This window comes from Myiozetetes cayanensis, unplaced genomic scaffold (assembly GCF_022539395.1).
Source record: "Myiozetetes cayanensis isolate MyiCay16 unplaced genomic scaffold, myiCay2020 scf18, whole genome shotgun sequence".
Lineage (NCBI taxonomy): Eukaryota > Metazoa > Chordata > Aves > Passeriformes > Tyrannidae > Myiozetetes > Myiozetetes cayanensis.
Window position 1 is genome coordinate 15,995,474 of NW_026087389.1, and position 27,299 is coordinate 16,022,772.

The 27,299-nt window shown below is 53.6% G+C and overlaps 1 protein-coding gene across 2 annotated transcripts in view; it reads right to left on the reverse strand.

Annotated features, from left to right (window-relative positions):
* Positions 1–27,299, reverse strand: part of CACNA2D2 (calcium voltage-gated channel auxiliary subunit alpha2delta 2) — a 206,991-nt gene that overhangs the window by 32,261 nt on the left and 147,431 nt on the right. For both annotated transcript variants that reach the window (XM_050312748.1, XM_050312747.1), the window contains exons 4-5: positions 10,722–10,781; positions 59–103 (exon numbers count right to left, since the gene is read on the reverse strand). In XM_050312748.1, coding sequence (XP_050168705.1) covers positions 59–103; positions 10,722–10,781 — 105 coding nt within the window. The remainder of the gene's footprint in view (positions 1–58; positions 104–10,721; positions 10,782–27,299) is intronic.

Consider the following 27,299-nt stretch of genomic DNA (forward strand, 5'->3'; position numbering starts at 1 on the left):
GCTCAGCACTGGGCTGGAGTGGTGACTGTGCCAGGGGTGCCACAGGAATGGTACTCACGTATTCAGTGTCAGCCTTGGAGTCGTAGTACTCGATGTCTTCCTCCTGCAGAGAAAAGGGAGAGCTAAGTTAGTGTCTGGCATGGCAGAGGAGTCCCTCTCCCTTACCTGTCCCCTCAGCACCTCCATCATGCTGCTGGCAGCCACCACACTGCTGGGGACCAAACCCTGCCCACCCCACGCTGTCCCTGGGACATGGTCAGGACCTCATGTCCACCCTCCAGGGACTGGATGTTGCCTGCCATGTTTCCCTCTGCTCATGGCTGCTGCAGAGACACATCAGCGTGGGGCCATGCACGGCCTCCACCACAGCCAATAGCCCTGTGACAGTGACACCAGTGTGACCATGACCTCTGCACTGCCACCGGGTGCAAGTCTGTGCCATGTCCCCACAGCCAGGATGCTCTGGTCCTGTTACAAGCATCATGATGGAGCTACAGGAAAGCTGGTTATGGGCAGTGTGGCAGGCAGAGCAGCCAGCCAGGTCCCCTCCCTGTGCTGCAGAAACAAGGAGAAGAGTGTCCTTGCTTCCACAGAGAAATGCACGTCGTTAATTTGGGGTATTTAGAGCCTATTTAAGCAGAAAGGTCTGCCTGGATTCCTCTTCCCCGAGTGTCAGGACGTGAGACAGCTGATAAAATTCCTGAAGAGGCAATTGGGAGAGCAGCGATGCTGTCACAACAGCATTCTGTGTGCCATCAGAAAGGGTAATTAAAGGGCACTCGGAGACTCTTCCCTGCGCGCCGGGACGCGAGCGTGATGCCGGCACACCGGCAGCCGTCGCGGGGCTGACACGTCTGCCACTCAATCAGCCGGCGGCAGCAAAACAGCCTCCCTGCAGCATGTGCTTCGGGGTGATTACTGCTGTTATCATCCAAGGAGGAAAGCGATCTGCACCCGGAGCAGAAACACAGCCAAAACCTCAGTGGTGCTGACTGCACCCCTGTCCTGCCCGCTCCTGCTCTGCTGCACCCAGCCTGGACACAGCCTTGTGCCAGGGCTGGTGGCACCGTGACACACCCAGCCCAGCCTGGACACAGCCTTGTGCCAGGGCTGGTGGCACCGTGACACACCAGCCCAGCCTGGACACAGCCTTGTGCCAGGGCTGGTGGCACCGTGACACACCAGCCCAGCCTGGACACAGCCTTGTGCCAGGGCTGGTGGCACCGTGACACACCCAGCCCAGCCTGCTCATGGTCTCCTGCTGAAAAAAGGGACCAGCAGATCCAAGCAGCTCTCCAGGCACTCAGCACCACTCATTCCACCATCCGGGTCCTGCTGGGAGCTGGCAGTCACTAACTCCTCACCAGCATTACCCTCTGGCCACAAACCTGCCCCCAGAGTGGTTTGTCTGGCTTTTCCAGGCTTGCTAAGACACGAGACCACCAAGAGGTGGGAAAGCCCCTGGAGTGGGGATGCTGATCTGGGGGACCACAGCCAATGACCCCCAGGAGAGGGACTGCAAAGAGCAGTTTCAGCATCCTCCTGGGCTTCCTCGGGCTCTGTGACCCTAATTATTGTGATAAAACAGCACTGAGAAGGGAAAGTGGAAAAAAAAAAATCGACGCAGCATCTTCCAATTTCTGTTATTAAAAAGCCCAGTCATTAAGGGAACGCACTTATTAATTATCTGTGATTTGTTGTGAAATGCTGAGAGGTTTACAACAACAAGAAAAGGGAAAAAAAAATTAATTTCTCTTCCGATGCCCTCCCTGCTCCGCTCCCGGCCCCAAGCACGCCCCTTCCCCTCGCCGGCACTGCCTCTCCCCGGGTCCGCGGCCATCTGCACTTCCTAATTAAAGGAACCCCCGGGAGACCCGTAACACAAACGAGCTAATTTCATGTTTAATGATCTTTAATCAGGAGTGAGTGTGACTAACAACAGCCATCCAGAAGGTGCTTTGTTATTCATTTTATCTGCCATTGGCTCCTCGGCAATGCTCGATTCCCCTCCCACCCGCGGTGGCCCTGCTCCCGCAGTGGACAGGAGGGTGCGAGGTGATGCTCGGGGAGGAGAGCCGGCCCCCCATCCTGCTTTCAGCTACTCCGGCACTCCCACGGCATGGCATGGCACAGGAAGCAGACCTCCCTCCCACCGACTTCCCTAGGGATCACACAGTCCTTGCCACGCACTCTTTCAAGCCCTGAGGATCCCAGGAGCAGCCGGGTGAGATCTCAGCCCTGCTCCACACTGTAGCTGAGGTTTCCACATGCAAGATGGCACCTGTGGGACAGCCAGCATCAGAGGGACCCTGGCCCTGTGACCTTCCCTGATGTCAGATTCCACAATCGTTGCCACAACCCTGCTGATGCAGAGTGTGGTTCAGGGGGTCTGAAGGAGCCCATGGGAGCTGGCAGGGCATCAGTGTCCTTGCCACCTGGAGACTGGTGGAGCCCCTGGGAATTTATTCCAGAAAGGAGGGACAGAGCCCTCAGAGATGCTCTAAAGAGATGACACAGGTCTCCCAAGAGGCAACAAGGGGTCCTACAATTTCCTCTCCCTAATATTTGTTTTTTAAACCACATTCGCTTTCTTCACATAATCCTCTCCTCCTCCTCGTCTGTTCCACATTAAACTCAGCACCGGGTCTGTGTAAATAGCACTGATATTTCTAGAGCCTTTCAGAATAAATACCAATAAAGAAAACAAGGGGGTGAAGTTGTTGAGGGATTTCAGGGTAAAATATTGTCCCCGTCTCTTGCAAACGAGCCTGCAGGAAGCACTGTTCCTGTTGCAGGGGAGGCAGATGAGTAGCTGTTCCTCCATCATATGTCAACCACTGCCCATTTTCTTGCACCCTAAATGCCAAATGGCCCCTGCACAATGGCACTGCACGGCCATGTCACTGCTGGGTAAGTGCAGGGTTATTTCAGCTCTTAAACCCTCAGTGCAAGACCCTGGGAGTTCAGTGCAATCACAGACTAATTTACAAATGTCCCTGAAGCCACTGCCCAGGCTTCTCCAGCAAAGCCACCAAGCAACCTGCATGCCTGCACCCAGCCCTTGTGGTTCAGCGTCACTGGGGCAGCCCATGGCCAAGGCTTCACCCAGGTGGGACCTCCTGGATGTGGTTCTGGGGATGCTGCACGCCCAAGTCTCCTTGGGGACCCTGAGTCCTGCTTGAGCTCCTTGAGCCCTCCCTAAGAGTCCCGTGCTCCACACCTTCACTGATTTTACACCAAAATGTCAAGCAAAAAGCTGATTAACAAAACCAGGCTGTGGGCTTCTGGAGAGCTGCAAGCTGGAGCCTTGCCAGCAGCACAAGGGGGGGGCCCTGCTTTGGGCACAGGTGTTCCCTTGCCACGCACCAGCTGACCAGGTTTGAGACAAAGCCCAGGATGAGGAGGGGCACTGGGGGGTCCCAGGTGGGTGGTGAGGGGCAATTTCTCACTGCTTCCCCCCACCCCCAGCCCTCTCCAAGCATTCAAATAGGTCTTTTTTTTGCTTAAAACAATTACAGCATCTAAAAATAACACTCGAAAGGTCAGTGCTCTGCTATCTCGCTGCAGACTGGAGATGTCAGGATGGAGGGGTGCTGGCCCAAACTTCCAAGTCAGCAATCTAATGAGGTGGCTATCAAACCATATCACCCACACAGCTGCCACTGCCCCCCAAAAACCTCAGAGGGAGCTGTTGGTGACACATCAGCTCCCTACTCCAGCCTGTCCAGCTGGAGCAAGCAGCAGGCAGGGACACTGCAGAGGGGCCACGACTTGCTCTCTCATATAGAGCTTTCCTATGAGATCACCTGAACTGGCTAATCCTTCTCCTGGGGATCTGTAGGATCTGTTGTTTCCCCTCAGGATCACTCACTACCATCTTGTAAGGGTCACCCTGCTGATCTCATGCCCTGGGACGCTGCAGCTCCCGGGGCAGTTTTGCAGGCATATCCTGCTGCACAGCATTGATTTTGGTCCATCTCAGCCCTCTGCCTGTGGGTTTCATTTCTCTGGGGAGCATGGGTGACCCCTGTGATTGGGAAATCTCTTTCAAGATTTAATTGGCTCTGGAAGAGCCAAATCCTGTAGCAGTTTGCCTTCAGGCAGTTAGGAGGAACTTGGAGGGCGGTGGGGAAGATGAGCTGGATCCTAAGCTGGCACCTGCCTGTTTTCAGCCGCTGGATGGGGCTGGTGGCAGGACCAGCATCCCAAAACACAGCATGCCAGTGTGGAGACAAGCCAGGCAGCCAGAGCTGTGCCTGCTCAGACCTGTGGGCAATTCAGTGGGTGGGGAGAGCAAGGAGGAGCCGATGTGCCCACACAGCACTAGTGGCTCTGCTCACAAACCCACCTTTCCTCTGTCATCAGCACTTACAGTGGACAGTGAATATTTAGGGACTTCTTCATGTCCCTGAGCCATTAAGCACACAGAAATAGCAACAGCCTTTGCTTACAGTTGCACCTTTCATACAGAAGACATCCATCCTGCAGGGCTCCCACCGCAGCGGAGCACCCACAGCCTCACATCTGCATTATGGACGGGGGGATGAGCAGGGACACAGGGTGTTCCCCCCTACAGCACCGCCCTGCCAAGCCCTCCCACAGTGGAAGGAGCGGGATGGGACTGTCCCTTGGGACTGGTCTGTGCTGGCCACTGTGCCCCAGCTGCCAGAGGGGGCCGGAGGTCTCAGCCAGTGAGTGCTCGGCCCGAGGTGTCCCAGCCCTGCTGTAAGCACAGCAGCCTCTTGGCTGAGGAACAAGGCAAAGAAAATGATCCTGCTACTCCTGCCATGGACTGGTGTGAGGGCCACATCCATAAATAGGCTCCCAAAGGGACTGGATGAATTCCTGGGAGAAATTCCTACCTGAAATCACATCCATGCCTGGCTGTGGCTGGTAGGGGCTGAACCTTTGTTTCCACTGGGCTAGAGCTATCCTTGTCCCATGGATCATGAGGAATTCTTCCCCAGTCCCCAGAAGAGGAAAATATTCATGGCTAGCTTCAGCCACCACAGGGTGCCAGATGGACCCAGGAGCAGTCTGGTGGGGACCATGCCCCTCCTGCAGCCCTCACCCTGCAAATTCCCTGCATCCCATCCACCATCAGAGGCCTTATGCATTACCCAGGACAGGTAGAAACAGTCATCATGATCTGCCTTGGCATCTTTTTTTTTTTTTTTTTTTTTAAAGCAATTTCCTCCTTCTGCCTCTCTGACAGAGCTGGGGAAATATTTAAGTGACCTGTCAACAGTTTTTTCATCTCCCTGAGAAGATGTTTTATCTGATCACACCTCGCCAGCCATTCTTCTTTACATGGCATCTCCTGTCTGCTCCTGCTCCTCTGGGGCTGCCTCTTCCCTCCACTGCACCCAGGTGCTGCAGGGATGCCAGCACAGAGCTGGTGGGTACTGGCGATCCCCTGCCCTTCCAGAGTTGGGATGGGATGGGATGATATGGGATGGGTGGAAAGCCAGCAACCCCTACACAAAACCACGGCAGCCATGGGCCTGCCATGGGTTCTCCATCCCCCTAAAGAGAGCCCCCTCAAGCCCCATCCCAGGTTTTTAAGAGGGGACAGCCCCACCACAGGCTTTTTGTGAATGATTTTCTTGTTCTGCTTTTCGGTCAGACCGGCTCTACAGCAGCAAGGTTGGTGCTATAGCACAGTAATTCTCCGAGCGTAATGAAAGCTGACATTATATCAAACACAATAAAGACTCTCAGTTGATGGAGATCATTCCTGAACACACAAACCCATTAAACTGAAAAAAAAAATATCAATTCTACACACTCGCCAGCCAAAAGAAAATGTGATTTGTTATCTAAAAGGGGGTTATAAACACAGCTTCAATGCACTTTCTGTGCTGTAATGAAAACTGGGTTTGAAATGGCAAGACGACTGCAAATTAGAGTATTTGATTTTATTTTCTAACTTTTTAGGTAAACCTTCTACAAGGGCAAGTGCAAGGTTACGGCGACAATCTTTCTGTTCTCGGCCGATAAGTAGGATCTGTAATTAACGGAGGAGAAAAATGAAAGGGGGATAAGGAGCTGGTGTTCGCCCTTCTGATGCCTCTTTGAACACAGAGCCCTGCCTGCGTCGCCGTGGCCAACCCACGGGAACAGCCGCTGGAGCCCACGCGTGGCACGGCACGGCACAGACACGCACCGCGGCAGTGCTGGAGGCAGCAGCCACTTGGCAAACCCTGGACACGGAGGGATGCTCCACCCAGGGCTGTATGGCCATGGACAGGCACCCAGCCACGCTGCCTCGTCCCCCTGCTTTACCCCTCACCTTTCCCGGGCGGTCAGGAGCGCAATCTCTGTTATTCCTCCTGTCCATCCCCATTTAGCAAAGAGCAATCCCCTTTTCCCTGGAGTTTCGTTTCTAATGGAGCTTGAAATTATCTGGGCTTTGTTATTTCTTGCGTGCTCACAGGCGGGGGGTTATGGATGGAGGCAGTGGTGTGGGGCTGTCTGGAACCTGTGATCCCTCTGCCCACTCCACAAATGCCACCACACCCCAAATCCACACATGTCACACCCCAAAACCACGCGTGTCACACTCTGTGGTTAAACCCTGTCCCCAGCAGCTCCTACATCCACAGCTCCACGTATGGCTACTTTTCTTTTCCAGGGAGAAAGGGCCTGCTGGGCTCTGACCCTTCAAATGGCCCTTTCTAGCATCTGAAAGGTGGGGAGAGGTGGGAGGCACGGGGGCAGCAGGCAGAGGAAGAGGGGAGTCTCCCAGTATAGTGATGGAAAATGCAGTGAGGAAGAAGACTGGGAGAAAAACAACAGTAATAAACATTTTATGAAGCAGAAAATGGCTTATAAAGAAGTCAACTTTTAAAAGCAATTTATATAATCCTGCCAAGCGCACATAAATGCAGGGATGGATCTCTGCAGCGTCAGAGTGTCCCTTAAAGGCACAAAAAGCTTTGGCAGCCCCAGCAGACTGACACACAGCGATGACAATGCCTTGGGATGCATTTTGTGGCTGCTGGCGCAGATCTGCACCTTCAACAGCATCCCCTGCATCAGCACAGCCCCCACTTCCACACACTTTGGGAGTGCAGGACAGCTGAGACCCTGCTGATGCTGCTGGGATGGGGCTGAAGGTCTGGAAAAGAACTGAAAGCACTGGAAAACACGAGAGTAGAGCAGAGCATGCAGGCAGAGCGGAGCTGAGAGAACATGGAGCTGGCTGGGATGTCTGACATGTCAGGCAGCGTGTCAGTGAGGATGGATGCAAAGAACGTCAGCAAAAAACTCAACATGGTCTCCTCCCAGTGTTTTTACAGGTACATTCTGAAGGTCTCTCACCCAAGCAGGGTGACAAACAGAGCATGGAAACCTGGAAAACAGCTTTGCAGTGTGGGCTGCACCTCCAGCAGCTCTGTTTGCTGCTGGGGATGGTGTGTATGGGGTCTCAGCACCACCGCCACGGCCAGGGGACAGGACTGGAGACATTCTGAGCAGAGAGACAGCCTTGATGTGCCTTAAGGGACAGACCCTCATGGTTCTGCATGGAGTGGAGCCAGCCTGTCCCAGCAGACCTCTGGATGCAAGCCTGTAGGCCAGAAGATTCTCACTGGGAAAACTGACTGGCCAGGCCACTGCAAACTGGGAGTTTTCTGTGGTCCCTTACTGCACCAGTGCCAGGCAGTTACAGTGCCCTGTGCTGGGAGTAGTCCCCATGGGCTCAATGGGACTCAGCTCTTTCCTTTCCAAGTTCCTCCAGCCTTATCTGGTGGGTGAACAGAGAGACCCTCACTCTGCAGGCAGGGAAGGGCACAGCCTCTCCCCGCTCCAAATCACCAAAGCTGGTGAAACAGCTCCACACCACAGCCCGCCTCGCTGCCCCCATCCATGCCCGCTGTGCCACCCCGAGCTGCCACCCAGCCCTGGGGTGAAACAAGCTAGAGGGAACACATGAGGGCTGCCCCAGGGGCCACTGTATGGGTAACCTTGGGGCCAAATCTACATTTGGCCAGGGGAAGTGCTCTGGTGTCGAGAGGAGATCCAGGGACAGGAGGGGACACAACCCTGGCTTGACATGGCCTGGTGACATGGAGGTCCTGAGAGCAGATGAGGGCAAGGAGCAGGGATGAGGCAGGACAGGATGAAGGGGCGGTTTTGGGATTGGGGAGGCACTTTGCAAAGCCCCTGAGGTGTGGCACTGAACTCAACCCCTTCCGAAAGGCCAGCATGGCTGGTGTGTGGCGGGGAACACCAAAACACAGCAAGGAAAAAGAAACTTTCCCCAGTAGAGATGGATCGTGAGTGATTGCTGGCAGCAGCCTCCCAGCCGCTCAGGCTCCTGCTCCTGTTTCCTTTTCCCCCGGCCTTCCATAGCAACCCATCTGCAGTGAGGTTTAATGGGGCTGCCATTAGCACTAATGCAGCGCAAACACTCAGCATCTGCCGGCGCCTTTGGATGGAAACACAAAAATAACCACGCTCGCCGCAATCTGTCATCGACTCGGGCGCGGGGTTAGGACGCAACACGCTGGGAGAGGAGGGGAGAGCTGCAGCCAGAAGGAACGAGCTGCTCGGTGGGAAGGGAGGGGAGGAGGAGCTGGGGATGCTGTGCTGCCGCCTTCCCTGCCCGCTGCCTGTGCCAGCCCCGGCAACAAGCTGGGAGCAGCTGCAGAGCCGGTGTCAGTGGTGCTGGCACACAGGTCTGACCGTGCCCGGGCATTTCACGGATGAAGGACGGAAAAAGGAGGTCGAACCCCAACAGTGAGAGACATGTACGCAGCATTTCCATCCCTGTGCTCTGCCTGGAAGCCAGGCCTGGTGCAGGCAGGGCTGATGCCCAGCACCCTGGGAGCTGTGCACAGAGCCGGACCAGTCCATCAAGTGGCCCAGCCAGGCCTGGGCTGTCCTGATAAAGCTGCTCTGTGGTGACGCATCACTGCACATTGTTTCTGGGTGACTCGCTCCTAATTACCTTGATTAAGTGGTTGCAAACAGTGCTATTAAAAATAGTTTTTTTTCTATGAAAGTGGATTTCTGAAAGGTTTGTGCCGTGAATGGCAAAATGAGCCAAGAGCTCCCCAGCGCTGCAGCCTTTCCCAACATGTTTCGTATCCCAACTGCAATTCCCCTGGCAGTGGAAGGCAGCCAGGTCTGGATGCAGAAGGAGCTCTCTGGGGCTATGGAGGGCCCCTGCAGCAGGAGCCCATCCCTATGGACCAGGGGACAAGCAGATGCCCTGAAAATGCAGTGACCTTGTGCCAGCTCTGCCCACCCTGCCCGTGCCCCAGTCACAAGGCATCCACCCCTGGATGCCAGCCCAGCACGGGGTGCACAGGGCCACCATAATGTCCCTGGGGTGCCCACAGCCAAGCTTCGGGTGCTGCTCAGAGCTGAGCTGCCCTGGGACTCCTGACCCTGGAGGACACTCAAGACTGAGCCAACATTAGGGATGGAGACGGCAGCCCATGGGAGATGCCTGCAGCTCCCCTGGCACTGCTCTCAGCTTTCCCCAGGAGCCCTGAGTCCACAGCCAAGGTCCCTGCAAGGCAATGGCATTGGCATCAGCCTCATTATCCTCTTAACCTCCCCTTCACCGGCCTCCTGGGAAGAGGTGACAGTAATTCAGCAGCGCTCTCGTGCAGAAAGGTCTCAGTGACCGATGCTGCCAATGACAACTGTCTGCTGGGCAGAAGGGCCAGTGGGGACACCTCACCTCTCCTTAGCAAGGCTGCTTCTGCTTATCACAGGCAGACCCCCATGGGCTCAGCCTTCTCCTCAGGTGCCCATGGGACACAGAAACAGCCACAAGTGTCCATTCCACGCTGGCCACTCTGCAAATGAAAGCCAAGCAGGCTTTCAACCCCTTGCCTTCTCTACTGCTCCTCCTGCCTTTTTCTCTCCATGTGAAATCCTGGTGACCTTCATCTATGGCAGGAGGGGAGGGTCTGCATGAGTGGCATCAGCTCAGACAGAGAAATAGCCCCAAAACACACCAGCATGGCCTGGCAGCAGGGCCGTCCCTGTGCTGTCCCCTCAGTGACTACAGGGGCCAGACAGTATCTGGCCCAACCCAGAGGAAGGGGCTGGGTGGCTCAGGAGTATTTTTCTATTGCAGACTGCGTTTGCACCGGGAGAAAAACAATCTTTCCTTCCTTTTGTGTTATGGTTATAATTTGAGAGCATTTCCAGACAGAATCCTTCAGGTTCCCGCTGAGTGCTATCACTGCCAGAATTACAAAGTCAAATGCAATCATTAAACCCGCGTCTTCCCTCTCCCAGCCCAGATTGCTCCTTACCCCAGAAACAGCCCCCACCACAACTGCCGGCATGTGCCACGGATGAGCCCCCACTGCCACCACCCCACGTGAAACTCCTCTCGGCACCAAACCCGCTGGCTGCAGGAGATGGGGGTAAAGTCTCCCCAGCCCCCACACCCTCAGCACTGAGCTGCCAGTTCGACCTTCACCTCCTGCCTTCTCCTCTCGGCGTATGCAGGCAGAGGCGAGGCTGGAAACCAGCTCAAAATCGCTTCATTTGCTCTCATTAGTGGTGGCAGGTGGCGGGGCCGGGGCCACCCGCACGCCGAGCGAATGGCACGGCCGGTGGGGACTCATGAGGGGCACAGGAATGGGGGAAAGGAGGGATGGGACAATGACTCCTGTGCCAGGAGTCATCCCCGAGGAGCTCAGCATCCAGGAGGGAAGGGGCGGGAGCGGCTGGGGCGCGCATGGGAGCCTTACCCGGATGTTGTCCTGCCAGTGGTGAGCCTTCTGGAATTTCTCCGCCGCGTTGGCAAGTCTCTGCAAAGCAAACAGGAGAGAAGAAATGAGTCCAGGGAAAGGAAGAGGATCCAGGTATTGCCCACATCAACCCAGAACCATGGGTGCTGCCCTGGCACCCAGCATCCCTGTTTGGGGGATCCCACAGGACCGTGCCACCCCTCTGCCACCCAGGCAAGGGAACAGGAAAAGGGATGGCAGGCAACACCCTGAAGAAGGGTGTCCGAGGCAGATTTTCCCCTGCTTGCTCCCTCCTTTTCTGGAGCAAGCCAGTATCTCCAGAGGAATCGCTGCCACTCGAACACAACCAGGGCTGACCCACTGCAGCTTGGAGGCTGCTGGCATCCCACAGGAGCAGGGCAGGTTCTCATTCCACAGGGCAAGGGCTGAACCCAGGTCCCTGTGCTGATGGTTCCCAGCTCTGTGCAGAGCAGAGCCTTCAAAAATGCTTCAAAACCCCCTCAATCTGAGTGCTGCCCACGCAGAGTAACCCCTTCACATGCCCGTGCCCATGCTGGGGTAGCCAGAGAAGCAGGACTTTCCAGGAGCAGGATGGGGCAATGCTCAGCACCAGGGCAGCCTTGATGCAAGGGATGCTGGCAGCCAGAGCATGGGGAGAGAGGTGAGCTCTGCCTGTTTTCAGGCACTGAATTGGCTGGGAGGAGGAGGAAGGAGCACTGACAATGGGGTATGATATAACACTCCTCTGCTCACTGGGAATGTGGCAAGCTGGTGGGAGCCCATGGGGACAGCAGTGAAGTCCAGTTACATCCCTGGGAATTAATTTCCTTAGGGCCTGAAGAGTGTATAGCTAGAAGAGCACACACACACAGACACAAACACAAGCCCTGGGCACAGCCTCACACATCACAGACACCATTCCCACTGTCACCAGTCCCTCCAGCACTCCCATCAAAACACATGGATCCAAAATGCCTCAGCCCTTCCGAATGGATGCTCAGGGAAAAGGAAGTCCCTTCACGTGTCCCTGTTCCCTGCAGGACAGTGGCAGCCCCACCCCTGGCAGTGTGGCTGGGGCAGGGCTGTGGCAGTGGATGCTGGATTTCTGTGAGCGTGGCAAAGCTCAGGCACTCAGAAGTAAGGTGATGAGCGCTGAAAGACATCACAGATCTGCCCCTCCCCAGCCTGAGAATGCAGCTTATTCTTATCAGATGCAGGGAAACACAAATCCATCACTGCATAATCTTGGCACGCACTGGTCGAAACTTTCTTGTTTAATCTTTTCTCTTCCTCCTAATCTTGATTTCCAAATCAAAATGCCTGCTTTCAATGGCCAGCATCCAAGGGGAAAGATCAGCTATCAGCTGAACATTGAAGCAAAATCCTTATGGCTCCAGGGGTGGAGAGAAGGGAATGGGAGACAACACGTGGCTGGACAGAAAAGCCAAGTGATGGGAATTTTCAGGGCAGTTTTGCAGGGTCGCACCTGCACAGCCACATCCCTGCCCCCTGGGAGCTGCCTAGAAAAGCTGTGGCCCAGTTCTGCTCCTCATCCCCCCAAGCTTTTGTGCTCTGTGTATATACTGAGATGGCTGATTAAAGACAAGCATTTATTCTGAGTTGCGTTTAGGGCAGCGGTGATGAAATATGCATTTTTCTATACTTGATAAGAATGTGTTTGTTTATTATGGGCTGGGGTAAGATTTATGGACATCTTTAACTATTCATAGCCTTGCGCGAGGTGCCTGGAGGGCTGCAAATGGTGCAGGAAGGGACGGCTACGCCCAGGAACGACACTTCCACAGAAGATATTTTTCCTCTGGAAAATGTCAATTTGTCAAAGTCAATCCAGACACAACTTTGGTTTAAAAAAAAGAAAAAAAATCCAGATGTTCTTGTTTGATAAATAGCACGTTGCAGGGATGGGGGAGCCCATGGCAGGATGGCACAGTCATCGCAGGGTTCTGTGCTGGCTCCTGGCTGTCACCGGACACCCAACCCAGGAGAAGCGCCTCCAGAGTCTCCCTGCTGTTGCTTCTGCAGCATTTTCCTTGATAAAGATGTTTTGATCCCGTGACCAAGATGGGGACTGGGAGGAGAGAGGGACCAAGTGGGCAATCAACCTCCTTCCTCTGCAGCAGGGGACCCTCTGCCCACCTCCATCCATGTGCGGGGATAGGCCTGGAGCGCTGCCCTGGTGGGGAGCATGCCTTGGGAGCAGTCCCATCCTGTGACATCCCTGGCTGGTGCTAGAGGGGAGCCCGTCCAGTGCCTGCTCAGAGACAGGCTGCTCACATGAATGGGATGGGTGATTGCTGCATTTAGGACCTTCCAAAACTGCCAACAAGGATGGGGCCCCTGAGGGGGACTATCTGGGACAGCAGGACCTGGAGCTGTGTGTTAGGGCAGGGAAGATGTTGCTGATCCCACAAACCCCCCTGACATTCCCCAGGGAAGGTGAGGGGTCTGCCTGGAGCCACGCGGTGCCGCAGGACGTCCGCATTAATGCCAAATGAGTTCATCATGAATAGCGTTACTGTGATCGATACAGCTCAAGGATTATTTCTAATCCTTAATAATGATTAAACCATTATTTTTCAAGTGTTACAGATCAATCAGTCCAGCTCAAGGTGTGGTGTGTGCAGGGACTGTGAGATGCCTGGGACGCAGGCAGTGCACCAGAGAGCCCAGCGGAGTACATGGCAGCCACCAAAACCTCCCACGGCTTCAGACCTGGGGTCATCAATTATGTGGTTCCAACAGCAAGAAAAATTAGGGGAATTACCAAAAATAAAAGCACGTGTGTGAAATACTGCAAATTTCCAGCAGGCTGTGGTGCAGGGGCTGCCCTGGCACTTTAAAGAGCACAGTTCTTTCCCCAGAAGTCACCCAGGGCTAAGGACAGGAGATTTAGAGGCTGAAAACACTGAATTGAAACAGACTCTGAAGGTCATGAAAGGCCAGCAGGAGATTTGCAAGGGATTGGTGTCTAGAGATCTCGACGGCGGGGTCTGTGAGGGGGAAGGTGCTGCGCGGGCTTTATCGTGCCCCGGCCTCGTTTGTATTCTGTGTGGTGCTCCTCTCTGCCTCACTGCTCACCCAGGCAGATCCATCAGGAGCTCCCTGCTCAGCACACTGCTTTGCCTGGGATTAAGGAGCCTCAGGGATGCCATGGGCTCAGGATGGGCAGGTGGCAGCAAAGGTGGCAGGGTGGGGTGTGTGCCCTCCCTACCAAAAGCAGCACAGGAGAGGGAGGGGGTGACGAGGTGGTGACCTTCCATCTGCCCGGAGGATGGCACCTCCAGACACACGGCTGCTGCTTTTCCCCTGCTTTGCAAGGACCTCACTTCTCAGCCTGATCATCCACAAGCTCACTTACCCCTCCTTGAGCACGGCTCACCCACAATTGCTCGCCCACAGCAGCACCTTCTGGGGGAGTTGGTCTGATGCCCTAAAACTGCCGGGAGTTTGGTAGTGGGAAAAGCATTGGGGCTGGCACAGGCAGGGACCACAACCTCCTCTCTAGTTGGAGGGGACCATCCCTGCTGTGGGGATGGTCCACAGCAGAGGGGAGCATCCCCACTGCTCGAGGGGCCAGCACATAGGGGGATTGTCCCTGATATAGCAAGCACTCAGGGTAATTCCCACCTCCTCCTTGCCACCCCTTCTCCCCCATCACACCTGGGGCTCTCCTGCACTGCTCCAATATTTTTGCAATCTTTCCAAGGGAAACTGGTCCAATGATTTGCTAAATCTCTCCACCCAGCTCTCCCATGGCAGTAAGCCTGCCCTGGCTGCTCCTGCCTCAGTCAGATCAGTGGGTTTAACTTGGGAGGCAGAGGAGCAGAGCAGCACAGGGAGGCCAAAGGCCAAGGTTGGATTTATGAAACAGGATTACAGCAAACACTCTGCAAGAGGAGACTGAGCAGCCCTGTGTAATGGTGGCAATGCCACCCCTGTGTCCCAAGACTCCACACAGGACCCCCATGTCCATATCAATGCTGGGGGATGCTCCCCAGGGAGCCTGGAATGGTGTTCCCAGATTCTCCCTGCAGCCAGTATGGAAGGGCCCAGCAATGGCCCATCATGCAGCAGCCATGCGTGCCCAGGGATATTTGCTCTGAGGGAGAGCTGCTCCTGCTAAGCCTTCATTTAACTCCCTCAGTGAGACTGTTATCACCCTCATCTCAGCGCCTTCCCCAGCGCTCTGAAGTGTATTAACCTCCTGCACTGGAGCACACAGCTGGAAGCGAGATCTTGGCTGGAGATTCAAACAGCCCTGTGCTACTGGGAGAGTGCCACGAGCATCAGACCATCCAGCTCTCCTCCCACAGCAGGAAACGCTGGTGAAAGGTTAAGGCAAGAAGGAGAGAACCAAACACACTCGACAAAGCCAAGAAAACCAAGCCCCAGGCTGGAACATCCCCAAGAGTTGGTTTTGCAGCTCTTCCTCCTCCACAATGAAGGAATGAGGATGGCACAAGCCCTCTCCTTTGGCACCAACCCCTCCTCCATGGATAGGGCACCCTGAAAGCACATCTGTCACTGCAGAGCATCCAGAGAGGGGAAAGCCCATTCCATGTGTTTCACATGTTTCCATCCTTTCTGCCTGTGTGCATCAGGGCACAGGACTCCTTCTCATGGTCCCACCTCCCACCAGCTCCAGGGTCCCTCCACCTCAGCTCCCTCTCTCATCCCCAGCCCATCCTCTCCCCTATTCACAGATCCAACCCTAAGCAGACCCTACCGACAGCGCACACACCACCACCAAAAAACGATCACCTGGCGACAAAAGACGACAACCCCCTTATATACACACAGGGAATATAAATCTTGAGTAAACACTGTAAAGCAGCGAAGCATCTCATCCTGTAATAATCTCTGAGACAGTTGATCCCAGGGCTCTTATTACCCCTGCAGCCATCATCCAAAATCCAGTCGGCAGCAGGCTCAGCCACGGCTGAGTATTGATCAAGGAGGCAGCTTCAAATATGCTGCGGCATTTTTCTTTCAAAGCACTAACTTGTTTGCCAATAATTCCCTTGGCTGTGCAGAAGGAAAGGGGTAGATAGAGCCCATCTCTCCTCCTCTTGTGCCTGGATCCAGCCTGGGCATGAGGGAGGATGGAGCTGGAGCCAGCACTGGCTGCTAATATTCTCCTGCTCGTGGGAGGGCAAATAAAGCCCCAGTGACTAGCAAAGAGCAGGTGGTAAATCCTCCAAGGGCTTCCAGGCCCTGGTGCTGTACCAGCTGGTGCTCACTGCCGAGGTCTGGCAGGTCAGCGAGTGGGGACACCTCTGCAGAGCCAGCCTTGCCAGCAGTGAGGGTCACAAGTGCAAACCTGGAGCTAAACCAGAGCCGCTTCAGACCCCACACAGGGCAGTGGCATGGCCAGCACCCGGCCATGGGGCCTGGGATGAGCTCCAGAGCCACAGCTTCCATCATTTTACTGACCAGGTCAGTAACTCATGGCCCTGCAGGCCAGCAGCACATGGTTCTTGTTCCCCCACCAGCATCTCTCCCTGCTCCTTCTTCTCCAGGGCCACAAATTTTACCAATAAAAAACATCACCACCATCATAACAATCACAAGGGAGGGGAGGAGTGAAACATCCCAAGAGGAAAGATACCTATCTGTTTGCAGATGGGAGGAGGAAAGGGTAGCACTGTTTCTCAGGGTGTTTCTCCTACCCCAAAATACTACTCAGGCTTCCAGAGGAGCTTCTCACAAACAGCAAAGCACCAAGGGCAAAAGGACAGTGCAGAGAACCAGGCGTCCTGCGGCACGAGCTGTGCCTGGTGCTCCCTTCAGCTCTTCTCCCCTTGGAGAAAAGCCTCTGTCTGTCACCCCTCTCCTGCCCTCCACAAGGATGGACACTTGTTTTCCAAAACCACAAGCAGGGACAGTTAAACCAGGGTCCTGCCATGCGCCTGGAGACAGCAGCACAGCAGGGACACGGCGGGCGAGCTACTGAGCACAAACATGGCATCTTGGCACAGCACAGCGGGTCTGCCAGAGCTCTGGAAGGGCTTGGGGACTCTCCTGCTGGGTGACAAGCAGCTGCTTACTGCACAATAAGGTTTCAGATGACCAGAAATAATTCAGGTCAAGATGCATTTGCTGGAAGGTCAGAGCTGGGTAAATGTGACAGCACACAACTCACCAAGCCTGGGAGGAGGAGATGGTGCTGCCCTGGGCTCCTTCCATCTCCTTTTGCCCCTGCACCAGCATGCTGTGGCTCCCATGGGATGGGTGAGTGGTGTGCTTGGCAGACTGGAGGGATTTTGCTCCCACTGAGAGTTTTGAGAGATGGCACCTTACAGCACGAGCTCCCAGGGCAGGCTCAGCCTCTGCAGTGCTGAGAGGGTCAGCAAGCACCTTAGTGAGCAACTCAGCCCCATCTCCTCCCAGGTAAACTCCAAACATTCAATCCAACGGTGCTCTCTAAACCACCCTCAAATAACCTGTGGAGCTCCTGTTACGATCATCAGGAAGGACTCGTCACGGTTCAAAATCCATTACAATAACCACAAGGCATTTCAGCGGCAATTATAAGAGATAGTTTCACTTAAAAATCAATTTTACTTAGAGCTTGGAGGAAAAGGGTTTTTTCAAAATAGAGGGGAAAAAAGAAAATAGAAGTGATATAGCTTCTCACTTGGGCAGGAGGAGGAGGAGTTTGCCTGGCTAGGTCTTAGCAGCCAGAGTCTTCAAAGAAAAAAAATAAATCCTTCCTTATCGTTATCCTCACTTATTTTGAAGAAATAAGTCCCATGTGAAGATGAGAAGAAGTTCAAGGAGTGGCTCCCCCTTCCCTGTGGTGCTCTGCATGGTGCCAACAACAGAGAAACTCCCATAAGATGCAAGAGGGCATCCCTGAAAACCCAAAACGCAGCCCGCATCCCAGCGGGCCCCCACCTCCCTGCTCCACGAGGCTGAGGCCTTCCGTGCCTTTGAAATCCTCCCCTTTAGCTCTCTGTCTTTCATTCAAGCGGAGGCTGCTGAAAGTTTGCACAGGAAACCACTTGCAATCGATTTATTTTAAGGCATCACCTCTTGCTGTGCTGTGATGTGCGAGCTTTAAAAAGCACCTCGTTTATGATCTGCTGCCGCGCGGGGATTTCCATGCGGCACCACCACGGCACAGCCGGGGCTCCGCCGTTACTGAGGTTTTATGCCAAGAGAGACTGACAGCGTGAAGAAATTAACCCAGGAATGCCCCAGAATATCACCACCCCATGGCCCCAGCAAGCCCCTCTTGGGAGTTCTCAAAAACTTCCCCACTTGGAACCCTTTGGGCACACATGTGGCATCTCTGTCATGTTCCCCAGCGCCCACAGCCTGAGAGGGGTCAGACACAGGGGCAGCAACTCGGGACCCCGCTGTCAAGACAACAGAGCAGTTCACACTGTCAGCTTAAAACACCAAAGAAAAGCAACTGCAGTGCAAAAAGACACGTAAAGGACTTTCTAGTGGTATTTTGCTCTAAAAACAAGCACTGTAGTTGGAACTAGTGTTGCTCAAACTTCCAGAAAAAACCAGCACAGGCTTTCCTGTGGGGAAGTTTCAAGGAGGTGGAAGCAAGCAAGCTCAGGGTATCAGCAAAAGGCTCTTCCCAATGTGACAACTCATAGTGACCCCAGCACTCATCCAGCCTCCAGGCTGCCAGGACCCATTTCCATCCCTCTGAGACACCCACCTGCATCCTTTTTGCATTCTTGCCATCCTTTTCTGCTATGGAAAAACACTTCTCGCTCCTTAGCTTCCTTGTTCAAAGCCCCAAATCCTCACATAGTATTTCCCTTCATCCCCTACCCCTGTGCTGATTCTTACGGACCACATGACAAACCCAGGCTGTGTTGATGGACTGGGATGTTTGCTGCTTTGCTTTTGCCCCCTGTTCACCTATTCTCTCTTGTTTGAAGCCTAAAACTTCAGCATCTTTCAACTGTGCATTTTTACAGCCAGCAAGACCAATTCATGGCTCGGCTTCCTTGGTGTTACGACAGAAGAAGGAAGCAAAGAGCAGCAAACAACCACCACGAATGCAAGGGGGTCTGATGCCCACCCTTGTGTCCCAAAACCCAGCCCACCTTCCTCAGGGTCTGTGTCTGTGGGGAGAACTCCTTTCCAGCTCAGGTTTTCCCTGGGCTGCCACAGCAGCTCCCCAAGGGCAGCATCACTGCTGGGAGCCTGCAGTGCCCTTCCCTCTGTCCTGCTCCAGGAACATGTTTCGCTGTTTGTCTTAAACCCAAAATTCAAGGCAACCTGACACTTTTTGTTTTAAAGACCGAGGTGGGGGAGGAGAAAGCGTGGAAGAGCTTCCCTGAGGGAAAAGCCATCAACTGGAACAAGTTTTCAACAACTACACATTTCTTGACCTTTTCCATGGTCATATCTTTAATGTTTCATGGACAGATTTGATAAAAAGAAAAAATTAATAAAATAGATTTCATTTTTAAAAAAAGGTCAGGACATGTGTTACAGGGAAAAACTCATTTAGGTCCCTACCTGCTGCCTCCTGGATGCCGGGGAGCCCTCCCCTGCCTCCCACCCAGGGCACTCCAGCCCCGGCATCCACCTCCCTGTCTTGCTTTTCATTGCATTCAGGCTTTAATCTCTTCTGGACTTTTCTTTCCCCTGCTAGGCATGGAGTCAGGAACCATGAGCATTCAGAGATGCTGACAAATGCTTGAGAGCCGCAAATATTTGGCGGGATGTTGCCCATCTCACCAGGAGAGGCAGCCAGTGAGCTCAAACGTGGGGAAGGTGCTTGTCCAGGCTCCAGCAAAGCTCTTCTGCCTGCAGTTGCTCAACCTTGGGCCCAAAGTTCTCCCCGAATATTTAGGCAGATGTTGAGGCTGTTGCCAACATCTGCACTCTCTTGTTCACCATGATGGCATTCCCATGGCTCTTGCACCCACCCCATGGATATCACCCCTCATCCCTGCCTGTGGAAATGAACATGAATCCCATCTGCTGTTTTTGAGGTTGGGCTTGTCAGGAGCAAGCAAAGCAAAATAAATTCCCCAAGCACAGTGCCAATTCCTGCTGATCAAGATGTTTTAAAGAATAAATGTTATTTAATAGCAGCTCCTTCCTGGCTGGCCCAGCAGACTATTCCCAGAGACTCAGAGACAAAAGGAGCCCGGATGCCGCTACGGACATTTGTATTATTAAGCCCAATCTGCAATTAGAGCAGACTTCTGTCTAACTTCGGCCTCTTTTCACCATTTCCTCATTTTTTTTTTAATTCACTAAGAACAAAATATTATTCATCAAAGTTTGCAAAAAAAAAAAAAAAGGCGAACGCCTGCGATAACATCGTACCAAGTTATTAAGCGGTGACAATGGGGGACAATTACAGTATATAGTCCATTATACAGCGCTGCCGCCGGGAAGAATCAAAGTAAAACACACGGTGAATGGCGAGGAGCTTATTAACGGGAACATTAGCGTGCCACAGCATAATACCTGCCATTCAGCCCCGGAGTTATCGCCGTGCCGGTGCCGGCAGGGACCGCGGAGGAAAGTTGTGGAAAGGGCTGGCAGCGTCCTTGCACCGCTCGAGGCACCAGCCCCGCCCTGAGGGCTCTCTGGACTGGTCCTCAGTGCTTAAACAGGGGAAAAGGGCAAATCCTCAACCCCTTATGCCGGCACCACGCAGCGTCTCCCTCCAGTTCTGTTCTGGAAGGCTCTAAAGGTTTTTGCAGTGGCTCAGCCAAGCATAAGCAGACAAGGATTTCCCTTAGGTCCCACCAGCATCCATGGGAGCATCCTCTCTGTGCTCACCAGCACCCCAGAGGGTATCTCACCGCAGCCTTTTGGGCAAGGGCTGTTCCACTACCAGCAGCAAGTCTTTGCAGGTCCCAGTCCGTGTCACTGGGCACATCCCAGATTCCCTCTCCTCATCACCCAAGGATGCCCCTTGCCTGCAGCAGCAGGTGAAGTGGGCCAGGGTGCTGGGAGATGCATGAACTAAATTATCTGGGGAAATTCTCTTTGTGGGGAAGGAAAATGAGTAAACAAGCTGCATGCCTTCTTCCAGAGCACAGCAGAAAAAGTCTCAGGCCTGGCTCTGCACAGGGACCTGCGGGAAGAACTCACTTCATGCTCTTCCTCCCAGGCTCTGCAGCCCCCTCGAAGCCAACACATCTGATTGCAGTTTGGGTAGGTCCTGTCCCTTCCCTCTCTGCTGGCCTCAACTCTTGCCAGCGGTGAAACCCTGCTCTCCTTTGCCAGCACTGGGTTCCCTGCTGCTCCAGCAGCTCTGGCTTGCTCCTTCTAAGATGTTATTTTTACACTTCTCTTAAAATACAACACTAAGAGAGGCTTCTTGACTATATTAACATTAGGAATCTAATCAGCAATCAGACAGCTCATAATTTTCTGATTAGCTCTGATTATACTCAATCTTTAGGAATGTAAAAAAGAGGGAAAGAGAGAAAAAAAAAAAAAAAAGAAGGAAAAATATAAAAATATTCTCTGCTCAGTTTTCCCACCCTGATTCCCTTGAGGAGGCACAGAGTCACTGCAGCAGCTCTGCTGTTCCCAGCTAAGAAGGGCAGTGCCACAGTGACCTGCTAAGCCAGCATTGGTCAATAACCTGGTGCCATCACACTGCTGATCATCCTTCCAGGCTTGGCCAGGATGTAGTCCTGGAAAGGGGTTGCTCAGGGAATGGAGAAGATATGGGTGCCAGAGCTGCTGACAAACCCAGAGGAGTGTTGGGAACTCTGTTCTTGGGCCAAACATCTCCGATAATCTACTAAAAAGCAAGGTAAAAGGATGCCACAGACAAATGAGAAGATGTGTGCGTATTCAGCTGGCTTCAGCCTGGAAGATGGAGCCTCTCTAGGTAAGGAGGAGGAGGAGGAGGCTGAAGAACTTTGTGAGATGAAGTTATGGCCACACACCAGCTTTGCAGGAGACAATGGGTGCTTTGTGGCAGCCCAGAGAGAAAGATCCCAAGGATTCCCAATCTGAGCACTGCCAGAAGGTGGGAGGCAAAAGAGCACATGGCCTGAAAACCCTGTGCAGAAGCAGAGGATGTTCCCAGCAGACAGATTTGTCTGCAGCCCAGGCAGTGGGAGCTGGGATGCCATTTCCTTTGAGCATTTCCATCTTCCTACAACAACAGTGTTCTTGTGAAGGAAAAAGAGATGCCCTGGTGCTAAGCCTCACAGCTGAAGCCAGGAGGAAGGAAACTGAGGAACAAGCCAGAGGAAGGAGATCTAAACCAACCCCTCTAACAGTTAATCAGTCGCGTGTGCTCTGCGTAGGAGATTCACTCCTGACTGCAGCAAGTGATCAGCTGATGCTGTGAAGCATGAGATTTAATTATTTGTATCATAGCCACCGCCTGCATAACTACAAATGATATTAATGGTGATAAAACTGTCCAGCTGGCTCTTCAAACCCATCACCGCGCCGACTCCCTGCCTCCCACTGCTGCCTTGCAGGGACCGCTCACGCCGCAGCACAACCGGTGGCAAACCCTGTCCACTGAACATCACAGCAGACAGACACCATCTGGAATGGCCATCCGATGTCCACCCAGGCTCGCTGAGCACGGAGGATGCGCTTCCTGTCTTGAAGACAGCCTTGATAAGAAGAAGTGCTCCTTCAGAGCACTGGCTGACCGTGCATCTGCAGCAGCTTGGCTTGAAGAGCCTCGTGCCTGCTCACAGGCTGGGCAGCTCCTTTGCTTGGGAAGAGAGGCAGCCCCATCTCCCTCCAAGCTGTTCACTGCTCCAGGCTGTTCCTTCGGAGTGCTGGCAGAGCTGCCAGTGAAAGCACCACTCCTCACCCTGGTCAAACCAAATAAGTTAGCAAAGATCTACACTAAGCTGTCAACCGGCTAAAAAACAGAACAGAGTAGAGTACAACAGAATAGTTCAGGTAGATGTGACCTGCAGTAATCATCTTGTCCAGCTGCAAGTCTAAGGGACACCTGCCCAGTTAGGATCCAAAGAATTCAACTGTCAAAGCAAATGGCCCAGGTCAGAGCAGAGCAGCCAGAACACTGTGCCTGCCACAGCCTGACACCACCTCTCCTGTAGAACTCCTTGGCTGAGGTCCTCAGTTTACTTTTACACTGACTTCAAATAAAAAAACCTTGAAATACCTGCTGGAACTAAAACACGGAGAAGATGCAAACACCCTAGGGCTTGGCTTTCCTAAACTACTTCATCACAGCATCCCAAGCAGGCAGTGGGGTCATCCCACCTCCTTCCAGCCCAGTAAAGCAAGTGGGACCCAGGAGGAGGTTGTGCCTGTGCTGGAGATAGCAACAGAGGGGATCAATCCGTTTCATGTGCTGGGAATAGAGCCTTGCTGCTGCTGCTGCTCTCTCCCCTAGCAAACATGGTGCTCAGCACACACATGCACCCAGTAGGTCTCTTTTAGTGCACACACTAAAACCCACACAGGTTCCCATGGACAGGTCTCCCCAAGTCAAATCTCCTGACACTCCCACCCTGCCACCACAGCCACAGAGCTCTCTTTCATGAAGCAACACCAGAGCTGTAATTACTTTGAGGTGACCTCTAAGAAAAAAAAAAGTTCAAGTTTAAAAAGAAAATCTCTCTGGTTAATGCTATGCAAATTGCCAGCGAGGCAATCAGGCTGACTTTTAAACACTGGCCCCCATAGAAGGGCTCACAAGACAGTCTTATTGTCTTGCTATCAATCTGCATCTCATTACCCACACTGTGCCTCTGGTTGGAGGTAACCTTTTGGGGAACACACCACGGCAGCGGGAACCCAGGGACAGTATGGTCACTCCTGTTCACGAAGCTGTTGTGTGGCCCAGCACCCAAAACATGAGGGTTAGGGGGCCAGGTCACTGCCAGCCTTGCCCACTGCTTGGCCAGCAGCACCGTGACCTCGTGCCACTTGGACCTGCCCCTCCTGCCAGGGCCCTGTCCGTGTTACTGTCCCACGGACGCATCGCAGGTCCTTCCCACTGGGATCATCAGCTCCCGCGCTCCCCAGAGGCTGTGCAGCAGCAGTTTGTCTCCACCTGGCTCTTCAAGGCCATTCAAGATGTTTCTGAGAGTCTTTGCATGCTTTTGCACATCTCTGCCAACCCTCCCCACCTTGGGGAGATGGTACCAAAATAGCACTTTTCTATAGGAAGGAGATCTGCTATGCCCTTGTCCTCAGCCTGCTCCTGCTTCTCCAGCCGTCCCAGCATGTGCTGCAGCCTCCCAGATCAGGTGCCTCTCTGCCCTCTTCTCCATCCCCACCAATTTGGGGTGCCAAAACCAAGTGCTGAGCAATCAATCTCACCTAAATGAATCACTGATCCCCTGACTGAGGTGCCCTCAATGCGCCGCTGCAGGGAGGCTGACAGGCCCCGTCCCACGTTATTCAGCTGCACCCCACAGCCACCTGCAACCAGGACCTTCTGTTCACCAAGGCAGGAGCAAGTTACGGGACTCCGTGCCCCTTTTGTAACATCGCTCATCCAGCTCAACCAGCCAGCACAGGGATCCTGCCTCTGGAATGCTCACCCTGTGCACGCTACCTTGCTGCGCTGCTGCTGCAGTCAGGTCAGGCAGTGGCTGGAAAGCTGCCCAGTGGAAAAGGACCTGAAAAGCAGCTGAACATGTGCCCAGGTGAGCAAGAAGGTCAGTGGCATCCTGGGTTGGATCAGCAATAGTGTGGTCGGCAGGCCCAGGGCAGTGACCATCCCCCTGTGCTGGGCACTGGTGAGGCTGCACCACAAATCCTGGATTCAGTTTTTTTTCCCTCAGTACAAGAAAGACATGGAGGTGCTGGAGTGTGTCCAGACAAGGGGATGGAGCTTGTGAAGGGGCTGGAGCACAAGTCTGATGAGGAGAGGCTGAGAGAGCTGGAGGTTTAGTCTGGAGAAAAGAAAGATCAACGGGGATATTCTCCTCCCTACAACACCTGAGAGAAAGCTGTAGCCAGGTGGTAGTTGGTCTCTTCTTTCAAGGAACAAGTGATAGAACAAGAGGAAATGGCCTCAAGTTGTGCCAGGGGAGGTTTAGATTGGATATTAGGAAAAACTTCCACACCAAAAGGGTTGTCAAGCATTGGATCAGGCTTCCCAGGGAAGCAGCTGAGTCACCATCCCTGAAGGGACTTAAAAGGCATGTTAGATGTGGCACTTGGGGATATGGTTTAGTGGTGAACATGGTGGTGCTGGGTTACAGTTTGGAATCTATGACCTTAGAGCTCTTTTCCAACCTGAATGACTCTACAGTCCAGCCAAACAGCTGACACAGCACAACCTCCTCCTGCCCTGCCAGACCCTGCCACCAGCATCCCCAGCTCCTGCAGCACCCATGCACTCAGCTCGGTCAAGACCTCTCTAGGCAGCCCTGAGCTCCCTGCAGTAGCAGCAGCATCAGTCTTGCTCGCTCCATTTTCTTTCTCCCCATGAACTCTGCAGTGCCAGACCTCCCTGTTGAAACAGCAGAGCTTCTCTGCTCTGCTTTTGGAGCCGCCTGCCATGCCCAGCTCCCCGGCATCCCGCCCGAGCCGCGCGGCACCGCCCGCGTTGCTAAGCGCTGGCAGGGCCCTCCGCCAACACACGTGTGCCATCTCTGCCACCCCGGCCAGAGGTGCCAAGGCAACAAAGGGGCTTCTAATAGGCGAGAGAGCACCACTGCGAGGAAGAAAACCTAACTGCTTAAAATCCTCCCGAATAATGGTGCTGCCTCCCCGCTGCTCAAATCAGGCGCAGCACTTTGTTACGATAACTAAATACGGGAGATTTGAACAGCTGGAAACGCAGTAACAATATTTAAAAGAGGGTTTTTTTAAATTGTTGGTGTTTTATTCAATAACAGTAATGGGCTTTTTACCGTTATTATTATTTTTTATTTAAAGGTACAAGGTGCCCTACTCCAGTGTCTTTGCACGGTGCCGGTCAGGCTGCGAAGCCGGCTCTCACCTGGGGATGGCAGGGAATGACTCTGAGACATTTAATAACGCCGAGACACGGGGCTGCTCGAGGGAGCTGGCACCTGGCAGGGACAGGGAAATCACAGCTTGTGCTCCAGCACCCTGCTCAGCCCTGCACCTTGCTGACAGGATCTAGAGGTGCAAGACCCGAAGGTGCTGCATGGGAGCAGCAGGACCCAGGCAGCAGTGACAGCAGCAGCTCCAGACAGAGGTGCCAGCATCACAGCTGAAATTGAGGAGAGGACCGGAGGTAGCTACTGCCCTTATCAGCTCATACCCTCACATACCAGAGCCCTTTCACCCTTGGAGTAAAGGAAAGCACTTGGTTACCTTCAACACCATACTGATAACAGCCAGAAGGCATTAGAGGAACTGAAGTGCTGGAGAGAGGAGTTTGGAAATGTGCTGCAGCCAAAAGAAAGCCCCAGAGCCAGGTCATGAGGCTGAAGAGCCCTGGCCTCACTTGCCCACACAGATATACAGGTAGTGGCTGCACATCTCTGGGGTTTTTAGGAGTACAGGAGCACAGACCTCTCTGGTATTCAGGCTGCGGTGGCAGACTTGACGAGACCTGCTGAGTCAGTGATGGCTGACAGGGCACGCCACTCTCAATGCCCCACAAAGGGGCAGGACCCTCTATGCTCCCTCCTGGACCTGCAGAGCCCATGGTCTGAGGGTTGTTCCTCTTACAAGAGATTCATTAATCTTGCAAAATGCCCCACAATCCATTTGTAGTGTATCAGCAAGTAATTAAGTGAATATGACCAGTGTCAGTGTAAATAAAAAGCGACATTTTACGACATTGTATTTTGAGCTGTGGGTTGTTTTTTCATACATTGAGCTGTGCCAATTCATGAGATGCAGTTGGCAGTGGCTCTCCCAGTCATCAGGGAATCATATCATCATCCAGCCCTGTGACCAAACATCCCCTTGCGGCTTCGAGAGCCCCACAGCACTGAGCTCAGGCAGAAGAGCTGCCCAGCAGTGTGATATCTGTGAGGGAACAAACCTTGTGTCAAGGCCCTTGTTACCCTGGGACTGGACATCCAAGAGCTGGTGGCTGACAGGGATGCCCTGGAGAGCCAAGGCAACAAATCCACTATGGCTCTTTCATGAGCCAAACTGGACCATCAGTCACGGCAATGGCAGGTGCTGCTCCAGAGGGGAAAGCCTCCCATGAGGCCCCAGGAACAGCACAGATGGAGACAAGGCTCCCAAGCATCCCTTTTCCAGGTCTTGCTCTAGGAGTTGTTTACTCTCTCAGCACTCCCAGCCCTGCTTGTGCCCTCACTCAGGCAGCTACAGCATCATCATGGCTACGCCAGGTCCCCACACCCACCAGCAGTCCAGTGGTCCGAGCACACATGTCATTAACTACATGCTGAGAGTCCACCATCAGCTCCTGAGCCAGTACAAGCCAGGACATGGGCTCTGGATCCTGCAGCAGTCACCCCTATCCCTGGCCTGTTTGCTGAAACATCAAAGCAGGGGACATCTCCTGCCCCATCCAATACCTCAAAACTGCTAAAATCACCACGGCGCTCATTATTACAGTGCTGCTGCAGAGGTCTCAAACAAATAAACCAGGGTTTGGAAGTACCAGCAAAACCAAGGCAAGGAGAGCAGCTCCTTCTGCTGCCC